Source organism: Ochotona princeps, chromosome 8 (assembly GCF_030435755.1).
Source record: "Ochotona princeps isolate mOchPri1 chromosome 8, mOchPri1.hap1, whole genome shotgun sequence".
NCBI lineage: Eukaryota > Metazoa > Chordata > Mammalia > Lagomorpha > Ochotonidae > Ochotona > Ochotona princeps.
The window spans coordinates 38,141,056-38,153,432 of NC_080839.1; the positions used below are offsets into that span (position 1 = coordinate 38,141,056).

The 12,377-nt window shown below is 40.3% G+C and overlaps 1 protein-coding gene across 4 annotated transcripts in view; it reads left to right on the plus strand.

Moving 5' to 3' along the window:
• The window catches only part of EHBP1 (EH domain binding protein 1), a 307,647-nt gene that overhangs the window by 53,460 nt on the left and 241,810 nt on the right, over nt 1–12,377 (plus strand). For all 4 annotated transcript variants that reach the window (XM_058667867.1, XM_058667869.1, XM_058667868.1 and 1 more), the window contains exons 3-4: nt 1,348–1,443; nt 8,532–8,585. In XM_058667867.1, the coding sequence (XP_058523850.1) occupies nt 1,348–1,443; nt 8,532–8,585 (150 nt within the window). The remainder of the gene's footprint in view (nt 1–1,347; nt 1,444–8,531; nt 8,586–12,377) is intronic.

Consider the following 12,377-nt stretch of genomic DNA (forward strand, 5'->3'; position numbering starts at 1 on the left):
CTATACAATAATGTTAACTGTTTGAACATTCACACTTGGAAATTTATGAACAACAACTCAGGTTTAACATGTGTAAAAGTAGAGTTTCCAAACTTATTTCCCAACCCTGCGTTGCCTGCAGTTTACTTCATATACATATTAGTTAACAATTCATGTTAGTTACTCAAGGGCATAGCCTTTAAGTTAGCCTTGGTTGCTTTCTTTCTCTTAGTCAAACAATCTTGTTGACTATTTCTAGAAAATGTATGAATGTGCCTAGAATCTGACCATTTGGTACCGCTTTTCTACAACTGTAGACCCGGTCATCAAGTCTCCCCTGGATTGTTTCAAAAGTTTCTTCATTGATTTCCCTATTTCCTCTCTTGGATCTAGATCCTGTTTTTGAGATGAGTTAAGTCTGTTGAACTATAACTTCGGTTGTAATTCCTCTACTTAAAATACCAGTGGTTTCTGTCTTAGTCAAAGGTAATGATGGAATCCTCCATTATTTCTCTGGCGTCATCTCTACTTTCCTTTTGGCCATTTGGCTCCAACCACACTGTCCTTATTGTTGTCTAAGTGCCCCAGCACTTTTTCTTTTGAAAGTCTTTTCATGTTTTTGAATATTTGTTTCCTTCACTTTACATCCTCTGTCTAGTTTTGATTTATCAATGAAGCCTTCTCTAACTGTTTGGAAATTAACCTCTTGCCCCATCTTCATCCTTCTTCTCTACATTATTTTCCTCCTTAGCAAAAGCTGTAACAGCAACATTCGGTATATGGGATGCCAATGTCATGCTGGCCTCATTAGTAACTTTTGAAAACAAACACCTGGGGCCCGGCACGATAGCGTAGTGGTTAAAGTCCTCGCTTGCACACACCAGGATCCCATATGGTCGCTGGTTCTAATCCCAGCGGCCCTGCTTCCCATCCAGCTCCCTGCTGGTGGCTGGAAAAGCAGTTGAGGACGGCCCAAGGCCTTGGGACCCTGCACCCTGCGTGGGAGACCCAGAAGAGCAGAAGAGCTCCTGGCTCCTGGCTTCGGATTGGCTCAGCTGCAGCCATTGCGGTCACTTGGGGAGTGAACCATCTGATGGAAGATCTTCCTCTTTGTCTCTCTTCCTCTCTGTATATCTGACTTTCTAATAAAAAAATGAATAAATCTTAAAAAAACCTGACTTTTGCGCATATGTATGACTGTAATGATCCAAGCTTAAATCTTGACGAGTTTCTTTTTTTTTTTAATTAAACACCTTCATTTGAGGGAGAATAAAGATTAATGGGTAGGTGGGGTTTATATGCTTTTGTGAATTATTAACATTGCTTTTCCTATACCTCATACTGAGTCTCTCATGTTTATTCTGGTAGGCTCATAGCTGGCAACCTGGAATAAAAAATCCATACCGTGGTGTTGTTGTATGGCCTGTTCCTGAAAACATTGAAATCACTGTAACACTTTTTAAGGTACGTTCCATTTTGGTAGCTTTTAGAATTTATTGCTTAATCATGTTTTGTAATTTTGCTATTACTGTCATTGATATTATAACACTATTTGTACTTGTCATATTTATAACATGCTTCATTTGCTCATTCAGGAATGAGACAGTTACTGCCCTTCTTTTTTGTCAAGAGGCTCAGAACCACCCTATCATCCTTCAGTAGTTACCCCCAAAGCCCATTATTAACTTCCTTTCTCCTTATTTCTTCTACCAGAGGGATACACTAAGCTTGGCTGTTAAGAGGAATACATCTGGAATCAGATGAATCCATACATGTATTATTTAATATTATTCTTATAGTAACTAATGTTCTACAGTTAGTACCATTTTAGAGATAAGGAAGCAGACTACAAAGATAACTTGCCTTAATATGCTATAATGTAGTCCTGATCTTTCCTATACCTTGTATTGCCTACTATGCAATAAAAAGGATTACAGGCTGGGCCCGGCACCGTGGCCTAGTGGCTAAAGTCCTCACCTTTAACGTGCCAGGATGCCATATGGGCGCCGGTTCTAATCCTGGCAGCCCCACTTCCCATCCAGCTCCCTGCTTGTGGCCTGGGAAAGCAGTCGAGGACGGCCCAATGCCTTGGGACACTGCACCCGTGTGGGAGACCTGGAGGAAGTTCCTGGATCCTGGCTTTGGATCGACACAGCACTGGCCGTTGCGGCTCAGTTGGGGAGTGAATCATCGGATGGAAGATCTTCTTCTCTGTCTCTCCTCCTCTCTGTATATCTGACTTTCCAATAAAAATAAAATAAATCTTTAAAAAAGGATTACAGGGGCTGGCATAGTGGCATAGTAAACTAATAGTTGCCTGTGATATTGCCATGCTATGTAGGTGCTGGTTCATGTCCCAGATGCTCTGCTTCAGGTCCAGCTCCCTGGTTATGGCCTGGGAAAACAGCAGAGGTGGCTAAAGTCCTTGTGCCTCTGTACCCACATGGGGCCCCAGCAACCACAGAGAAGGCTCCTGGGTCCTAGCTTTGCATCAGTTCAACTCTGGCTGCTGTGGTCACCAGCAGATGGAAAATATCTCTCTGTCATCTTTCTCTGTAAAATCTGCCTTTCTTTTTTTTTTTTTTTTAGATTTATTTTATTTTTATTGAAAAGTCAAATATACAGAGAAGAGGAGAGACAGAGAGGAAGATCTTCTGTCCGATTATTAACTCCAGAAGTGGCCGCAACCACTGGTGCTGAGCCGATCTGAAGCCAGGAGCTCCCATGCAGGTGCAGGGTCCCAAGGCTTTGGGCCATCCTAGACTGCTTGCCCAGGCCACAGCAGGGAACTGGATGGGCAGTGGAGCTGCCAGCATTAGAACCAGTGCCCAGATGGGATCCCAGTGCATTCAAGGTGAGGACTTAGCGACTACTTCGCCAGGCCCCAAACCTGCCTTTCAGGTAAAAAGATGATAAACATTTTTTTAAAAAGGCCACAAATACTAATCCCAACGGTAAGATATCTAACATACTTGAAGAAGATTTACATAAGTTTTTTAGTGTTTTCATTTGGTTTATTCATATTGAGAAAGCAAATGAATAGACATAGTTAATACGAGCTCCAGAAAAGGCGGTCATGAAGAATAAGAGATGAGAACAGAGCTGGTAAATAGCTGAGTGCCAAGTGTTTGGGGAAAGTCTGTGCTCTGAAAGAGGCCTCGAGTTGAAAGTGGCTGTCGAAATGTATTACTTAGAGGACTGGCATATAAATGCAATTTTCAAGTATTGATGAGAATGTTCAGCATATCCTTGTCACTGAACTTTTATGACTTTGACTATTAGTGTATAGAAAGCAATCCAAGCCCTGCCTTCTGTTTGCTGTAATATTGTGCAACCTTGTGACCATTTTCAATATTTAAGTCTATTCAGCTGACAATCTTCTTGATTCTTCCCTTATCTTGAGATTTGCAAATATGAAAGGACTGCTTGGAACTTGTTTTGTCCATAGTGTTGTACTCACGGTGAATCTTTTTTGGGGATGTTATCAATATATTCATTTTTCTGTGATTTAGCTAGGAATTAATTTCTTCTGCCTACATGTTTGTTTCATTTCAGTTAAATTGAAGAGCGCTGTCTTCAGTGATATTTTTTTAGAAAAATCCTTTTTCAATTTTGAGAAAGACAGTGGCTCTTTGAGAATTTTCTTTTTGCTTTAGAGCAGTAATGAGAAGGTAGATAGTGAACTGAAGGGAAGAATATTGCTAGAAGCAGTTCTCATTGAAAATGTTTTTTGTCTGGTCAGTAATATAAATAATTACATGACAATGTCTTGTTGTGCATTTTATTTTGTTTTTAATTTGAGATGTGGAGACACAGAAAGCTTTTACCCACTTGCTTGCTCTCCAGCCATTTGCAGTGGCCAGGACTGTGTCAGGCCAAAGCTGAGAGCCGGAAATTCAATACAGGTTTTACCATAGCATTGACAGAGATCCTACCTTTTGCTCCATCACGTGCTGCATAAGTAGAAAGCTGAAATTGGAAGCCAGTGTAGGAGACCTGGTTGGTGTTCAAGTCTCCTGGTTTTAGCCTGTCCCAGCCCTGGCTTTTGCAGCCATTGTAGAGTGAACCAGCAGTTACGATATCTTTCTTTCTGTCTCTCTGTAACTCTGTCTTTTAAATCAAAAAACAAAACAAAACAAAAAAAAACTTCTGCTTTAAGAATTGAAATATAGGGGCCAGCGCTGTGGTGCATCATGTTAAGCCTCTGCTTGTGGGGCCAGCATGCCATATGGGCAATGGGTTGATTCCTGGCTATACCGCTTCAGATTCAGCTCTCTGCTAATGCACCTAGGAAGTGGCCCAAATGCTTGGGACCCTGCCATGTCAGAAACCTAGAAGAAACTCCTGGCTCCTGGCTTTGGGCTGGCCCATCTCCAGCCATTGGGTCTTTTGGGGAGTGTCCCAGCAGATGGAAAATCTCTGTCTCTTCTTCTGTCTTAACTCTTTCAAATAAAAATTAAAAAAAAAAAGAATTAAAGTATGTTATATTACCCATAAGGCACTGTTGGATATTTAATTTATGTGATATATACATGCATCAAATATTCTTGAGAGCCTATAATGACATATTTTTCTAGGTCTTGAGGATAAAGTGGTTAAACTGAAACAATAAAGTAGGTAAAAGACAGTGTTAATTCCTAATAGTAGGGCACTGTGGGACGTTAGATTTCAGGTCTGTTAAATGAGAATAAAAATGATTCCTGTGTCATAAGTTGCTGTGATGAGTGTAGCTCACCACAATGACTTAATCCTCTTCCTATCCTGACAGGAACAGTGGCCTTGCCCAACCAGCCCTCTCCCATTCTGGTTCTCACTGTTGGATGCTACATCCCACTTAGAGCTAGTCTTAAATGTTGAGATATGCCTGTTCTATTGACACGCTCTGTTACTTTCTCCATACTCATCTGCTACCCAAACTCTTAACACATGGAGTTGAGTTTGAGTAAGGTAAATACACAGATAATATTACCCCATTACTCATCTTTCCATGTATTATACTTTATTGCCTTTTGCCTTTACTATTCTAATATCTAGAAAAATCTGCATAGCTCCACCTAGCCCAGGTGTTTTCTATGTCATAAAGTTTTTTCCATTCATTCCTATAAGAAATAATGTATTATTTTTCTATTTTATTTATTTTATTCATCTTGTATTTGTTTATATTAGAGTTAACGTGTTTGTGTTCTAAGGCAAGCAAGGTCAACTGTGAGTGTGTGTGTGCTTATAAAGATTTACTTTATTTATTTGAAAGGCAGTTATAAAGACAGAGAGAGGTCTTCTATCTATTGGCTTGCTCCACAGAGAGCTGCAATGGTTATGCCTGGCCAAGACTGAAGCACTAGCTGGGAACTTCTGAATCTCTCTCATGGGTGTAAGGGCCCAACCATTTGGACCATTTTTCATTTATTTCCCAGGTGCATTGGTAAAGAGTAGTATCAGAAGTCAAGCAGCTGGGGCTCAAACTGGTGCCAATGTGAGATGTCAACATTACAGGCAGTGGCTTTATGCACTGTGCCACAACACTGGCCCCAACTGTGCTTGAATCAGTTAGTCCTGCTGGAATCCCCCCCTTTTTTTCTTAGAGATTTTTTTGATTGTTATTGCAAAGCCGGATATACAGAGAGGAGGAGAGACAGAGAGGAAGATCTTCCATCCGATGCTCCACTCCCCAGGTGAGCCGCAACGGGCCGGTGCGCGCCTATCCAATGCCGGGAACCAGGAACCTCCTCCGGGTCTCCCACGCAGGTGCAGTGTCCCAAAGCTTTGGGCCGTCCTCGACTGCTTTCCCAGGATGGGAAGTGGAACTGCCGGGATTAGAACCGGTGCCCACATGGGATCCCGGAGCTTTCAAGGCGAGGACCCTAGCCGCTAGGCCATGGCCGCCGGGCCCTGGAATCCCTTTTATAACAAGCACATAAGAAATGTTTATCTGCAAGTGTTTGCAGAAGTGTGCCCCATTTAAAATAAACCAAACATGAAGCAGTTGGATTTGGTTGTAAGATTTATTGCCTTATGTCAGGTTTCTGGCCCATTTCCGAGAGGAGAGAGGAGGCATCAACAGCCCTTAGTAATTTGCTATTTTTTGTATAGATTGTGAAATCCCTTGCAGAGCTTTGATATTTCAATGTTTATATAACTATCACATCAAATAAAACCTTGTCTTAAGTGGTATTTTTAGTTGAAAAATACAGGTGTGAAAGCAAAGTTAGGATTTTTTTTAACATTTACTTATTTTTATTGTAAAGGCATGTTTACAGAGAGGACAAACTGAAACATCTTCCACCTGCTGGTTCATTCCCCAAATGGCCACAATGGCTGGAGCTGAGCCGATCCTAAACGAGGAGCCAGGGTCTCCCATGTGGGTGCAGGATCCAAAGTCTTTGGACCATGCTCTGATGTTTTCCTGGCTATTATTTGGGAGCTGGATGGCAAGTGGAGCAGCCAGGATACAAATCAGTGCCCATTTAGGATCCAAGTGTTTGCAAGGAGAGGATTATCCAGTTGAGCAATTGAAACAGCAACTTTCTCCCCTCCTCCCCGCCAGCAAGGGCAGGATTTTATATGAATATTTACTATCTTAGTTGTTCTTTTACTAAATTATCTGTTTGATCAGGTTTCTTTTTATCTTGTTATAGATGCAGTAATGGAAGATAGTGATATGCATCAATAAAAGCATTACAGAGCATTACTTTTTTTTTTAAGGATTTTTTTTTTTTTATTGAAAAGTCAGATATACAGAGAAGAGGAGAGACAGAAAGATCTTCCGTCTGATGACTCACTCCCCAAGTGAGCGCAGCAGCCCGTGCTGTGTCGATCCGAAGCCAGGATCCAGGAACTTCTTTCAGGTCTCCCACACAGTTGCAGGGCCCCAAGCATTGGGCCATCCTCGACTGCTTTCCCAGGCCACAAGCAGGGAGCTGGATGGGAAGTGGGGCTGCCAGGATTAGAACCGGCACCCATACGGGATCCTGGCATGTTCATGGCGAGGACTTTAGCTGCTAGGCCATGGCCGTCAGACCCAACAGAGCATTTCTTTTTTTTTTTTTCCTTTTTTTTTATTAATTATTTTGCATTATGTGACAGTTTCATAGGCTCTGGGAATGCCCCCCACGCCCCCTCCCCCCCGTGGCTTCCTCCACCTTGATGCAGTATTACAGTTCAAATTCAATCAAGATTCTTTCCTTGCAAACATATACCAAGTATAAAGTCCAGCTATTTATTGTCCAGATGGGTTGAACAGTCTCTTGGGGAGACCATTTCTGGTCCGTTGTTAGAGCTGGCAGAATATCATCCCATTCAACCAAGAGTCCCGACATAACATCAACAGCAATTTGCAACATTATGGAATTGACATGGTTGTGAGTAACCAGTGTGTTACAAAAAAAAAAAAAAAAAAGAAAGCAAGTTCTTAACCACAACCTATGATTAGCCCATTGACATTTCAGTTTTAGTTTTATATACAGAACCGACTGCTGTATACCTTAAAATGGTTATAAGGTACCATTCAGCTGTCTCGTGTCTATTTCATTTTAGTATTTAGCCATTTGTTGTGTTGAAGTATAATTTTGCTGATCTTGGCAGATTTTAGGGTAATCTAGACTGGCTTGTAACTCTAACAAGACATTTGTCGACAATTAAGGTGCTAAACATTTTTTTGTTTGTTTGTTTTTGGGAGGGGTGTGCAGGGAAATCCCCAACAGCATGGTGAGGAGTAACTAATCTTTGTGTCCCACCCAGCGAGGCATGAGCCAATCCATGCCAGCTCTTTCCTGTCAGATTCCAGGCTCTACTTTTTGTTGTTTGTCTATTTATTTTAGGTTTTTTTAGTTTGTATGATTGTTTGTTTGCTATGAGGGGTTTTCGGAGCGATCCTGATGGTCATCGCGAGAGAGGGTGGGGGTCCAGAGGTGGAGCCAGGTTCAGATCAGAGAAATCTCTCCTCCCTGGTCCCGAAGGACGTTTATCATTCTTCTGTTTCTGCGAACCGCTCAGGGCTTCTGGTTGTCTTTCCGATGACGTTGGGTTCTGCACGGTAGTGTTTGGACTTCCTCCATCCCCTGTGGAAGCTCCGGTTGAGGGTGGGTGACCTCAGAGTACTCGGCCTCCGAGGGCATCCAATTCCCTGTGGTCTCCTAGGCAGTTGGGATGTAGTCCTTGTTGCTCGTATTAATAGTTTGTGGTGAAGGTCTGGGAGTCTTCATGGTTGGGATCCAAGCTTCCTCCTTACCACCTGCTCCACCCTGGAGTGCCCTCCTGCTCCACGCACATGACCTCCTGTTAAGAGGTTGTCAGGATCGCACCCGATTCCCCCCTCATGCATTGGTATAGTAGTTTTGCTATTGTTTAGTGCTGCTTTGAGTCTCCAACAGAGCATTTCTTAAGTAAATGATTTAAGTTGTAGAGAAATTATGGAAGTGTCAAAGAATGGGCTACAACTTTCTTTTACAAGTAGTTGACAAAAGCTAAAAACAAAACTGTTTGTTTTAATTGGATTGATAGGATTTAATCCTGTCTGACATGTGTTTCAATTGCATATTTTGTTTTTGTTACAGGATCCTCATGCAGAGGAATTTGAAGACAAGGAGTGGACATTTGTCATAGAAAATGTAAGTCAATAGAAAATTCCTTCACCTTTGACATTTTGCACTCTGTATATACACTTTTAATATTCACTATTATTTTGGTGACAGAAGGAGTATTTCCTTAGGAAATTTAATGATTTGTAGGTTGTAACATTTTAAAGAATGGCATGATATGCAATATAGCAGGAATGTTTGTAAGAAATGTGATTGTAAAAGTGTTCAATACCAAATTATTTGTATGCATGTATTTGTGTTGTTTGTATGTATTCTGTTTGGGATTTGAGGGCAAGCTCATGTCTCAATCATTTTTAAAAAATCTGTCCAACATCTGACTTTTAGTGCTTTTCATGTAGCAGATTCTCATTTAAACATTTGTTGAGTGAAATCACATGTGACCTTTGAAAAAAATTTAAGGCAAATATATGCTTAACTGTCTAGTTTGAAATATTCTGTATCATTTTAGTATCATCTTAAATTAGTAAGTATGTAATTTAACAAAGTCAGAACAATAATGTAACCATCATAAATTAATAATCTGTAATTGCTTATTGTGGAATCCCAGGAGACTCATAGTATTGTGATAGTGTTAAAAAATGTTTCTTGATTGGCAATTAGAGAAGAAAGGCAATGAAAATATAGTGATTACAAGTACGGGCTTTGGAATCATGCTTGAGTTCATGTTCTAGCTCTACCAATTGTAAGCTCTGTGAACATGGGCAAGTTTTTAAATTTTTCAGCCATAAAATGATAGGGTTGGTGTGAAGATTAAAAACTTAATGAATAGTATTTTTCTGTATTGTCAACATTTTAGCATTTCCATGGCTGTTTATCGTCATGTCAGTAAAGCTTCATAACCTGATTATAACAGGCGTATGATGTTATTTGCACTGTGTTCTTTCTGTGCCTGACATACTTGTGTGCGTCAGAGATAAAAGGGAAGTGGACCAGTTTAATTTCAAAGAACTGGTAAGTTTGGGAGCAGGGACAAGTCCCCGAACACAGAGTAAATACCAACCTTCTTTAATTTTGTGTAAAGTTTGCACATTAACAGTTTTGGCTTTTTCATAGTGATGGGTTTAAAGGTGTCAGTTTTAAAGCAACAGAAGGGTGGACATTTGGTGCAGCACTTGAGAAGCCACTTGGGACACCTGCGTCCTATACTAGAGTGCTTGGGTTCAAGTTCTGCCCTATTTCCAGTTCCAGCTAATGTGCATCTTGGAAAGCAGTAGTGATGGCTCACAGGTTTGGTTCCCTATCATCCCTATTTGAGACCCATATTGAGTTTCTTGTTTCAAACTTCAGCCTGCCTTGTCTTTGGCTGCTGTAGTTATTTGGTGAATAAATCAGCAAATGGGATGTACTTTTCATTTTCTCTCCCCACTTCATTCTCTTTTCTGCCTTTCAAATAGAAAGATAGATTTTTCAAAATTAAAAACAAAACAAAGCAAAACAAAAAACTCAAACTTACTAAAATTGGTTGAAGAGTTCAAAACTAGCTTTAAGTCTTATATCAAAGAATTAACATGATGGCCTTTCAGCTTTCATTATACATGGCTTTATTATGGTTCCTTTATTAATGTGGTAGATTGAAAAATTAGCTAGTTAAATATAAGTTATGACTCATGACAAAAGTATAAAGGAACTTCAAAAAGTTCATGCGAAACAGAATTGAAAGTAAATGTGTGGGTTTCACCCGTGGTGCGCGACCTGGCTCAGTGGAGTTCGTGATGCTGATGGACCTCAGGTCTGGCGCTTGGCTGAACCAATGGAACATGGTGTCTGAGGAGTGATGTATTCTAGGTCCCTTTCATGCTGATAGCGGGAGTGAATTTGGACATGGTGTCAGTTACTTGTAGGACCATGTGTTAGGGTTTCCATTGGATTCAATTCTACTACTTAAATTAGTTTCTGTCAGCCAGTTCTAGTCTGATAGTTGCCCAGTCTTTGAACTAGCGATGACTAAAGCTAATTTTTGACGGTCAAGTTCAGAGCAGAATAATAAAGCAAAACCTGTGATCTTAGAACTATCTTCAGCAACATTGTGAACTGCTCTGTTTCAGAGGTCATTTTTATTTTTACTAATTACATTGCATTGTGTGACACAGTTTCACTGGTACTGCGATTCCCCCCACACCTCCCCAAACCCTCCCCCCATGGTGGATTCCTCCACCTTGTTGCATTACCACAGTTCAAGTTCAGTTGGGATTCTTTCATTGCAAGCATAGAGTCCAGCATCTTATTGTCCAGATAGGTCCAACGACTTGTTGGGGAGACCTTCTCTGGTCTGAGGGCAGAGCCAGCAGAGTATCATCCTGATCAATTGGAAGCCCCAACATAACATCAGCAACAATTTACAATGTTATGGAATTGATTGACATAGTATTGAGTAACCAATGTGTTGAAAAAAATACAAGTTCTTGATCACATCCTGTGACTACCCCATTGACATTTCAATTTTAGTTTATATACAACCGGGTTCTGTACATCTTAAAATGGCTATAGATTACTGTTCAGCTGTCTTCTGTCTATTTTCATTATATTTAGCATTTTATAGCGTTGAAGCATAATTTTGCTGAACCTGGCTTTTTTTTTTTGGGGGGGTAGTCTAGACTGGCTTATAACTCTACAAGACATGTCAACAGTTTAGGTGCAGAACAGTTTTAGGAGGGGTGTGCAGAGAAATCCTCAACACCCTAGTGAGGAGTAACCGTTCTGTGTCCCACCTAGCAAGGTATAAGTGAATCCATGCTGACCATTTCCTGTCTGATTCTAAGCTTTCCTTGTTGTTCTCTATCTATTCTAGATTTTTTGTTTGGTTGTTTGTTTTGAGGGGTGTCCGGAGCGATCCTGATGGTCATTGCAAGAGAGGGTGGGCACCCCAAGTTGATTGCAGTGGGGCCTAAGAGTTTCTTGAGTGATTCTGTGCTTTGGTGTGCAGTTCTATGATTATGATAATTACGTGACTGCATTTGTCAAGTCTCACACTTGAGAGTGTATGTTCATCCTTCAATAAACTTTTGAACACGGAAAAAAAAAAAGAAAGTAAATGTGTGGGATGTAAAATGTTTGTAACTTTTTACAGTTTTTGGTTACTACGTAGTTTCCTTGAATTTCTTCCAAAGGCATTAAACACTGTAAAATTTGGGAAATTTTTTTCTTAATCTGTGTTACACCTTTTACTTTTTGCTTTTTACTGTCTTCCATACTCAGAGCCAGAGGGACTTGCTCAGTGAGACCAAGAGCTGGAAACTCAGTCCAGGCTTCGCGTGTGTGGTGGGGACCAGACTAATTGAACCATCACCGCCTACTTCCAAGGTGTACATTAGTAGTAGGAACTTGGAATGGGGAGAGGTGCTAGAACTTCAATCCAGGCGTTCTGATACAAAATGTGGGAATGCTAACTGGTGAATTAAACACTTCCATTTTAAAGAAAACAAATTATACTAGTAGACTTGTAAGCTATGTTAAAAATTCAAAAGGTATGGTTGGTTGACTACTCTCACACATTTTTCAGCTGTCATAAATGCATTGTAAGTTAGTTTGACCCCTTGTGAGATCTTTCAATGTTGTTATCTGCTACTGAGTAATTTAATTAGAGAGATTCCATGGATCAATGAAATAATCACTTTAAAGGATTAGTTAATGATTTATTAACTGCTTTAGAAAGAGTTGATAAAAGTATTGCTAAAAATGGTCAAATCTGATATGTATAATGCTGTTAAGCATAAAAGGTTGTGACAATTTCTAAATATCTATGTAAGGTTTTATAAATTTAGGTTGCATTTTTGTTAATGTTTAAGTATTTTATTTAAAATT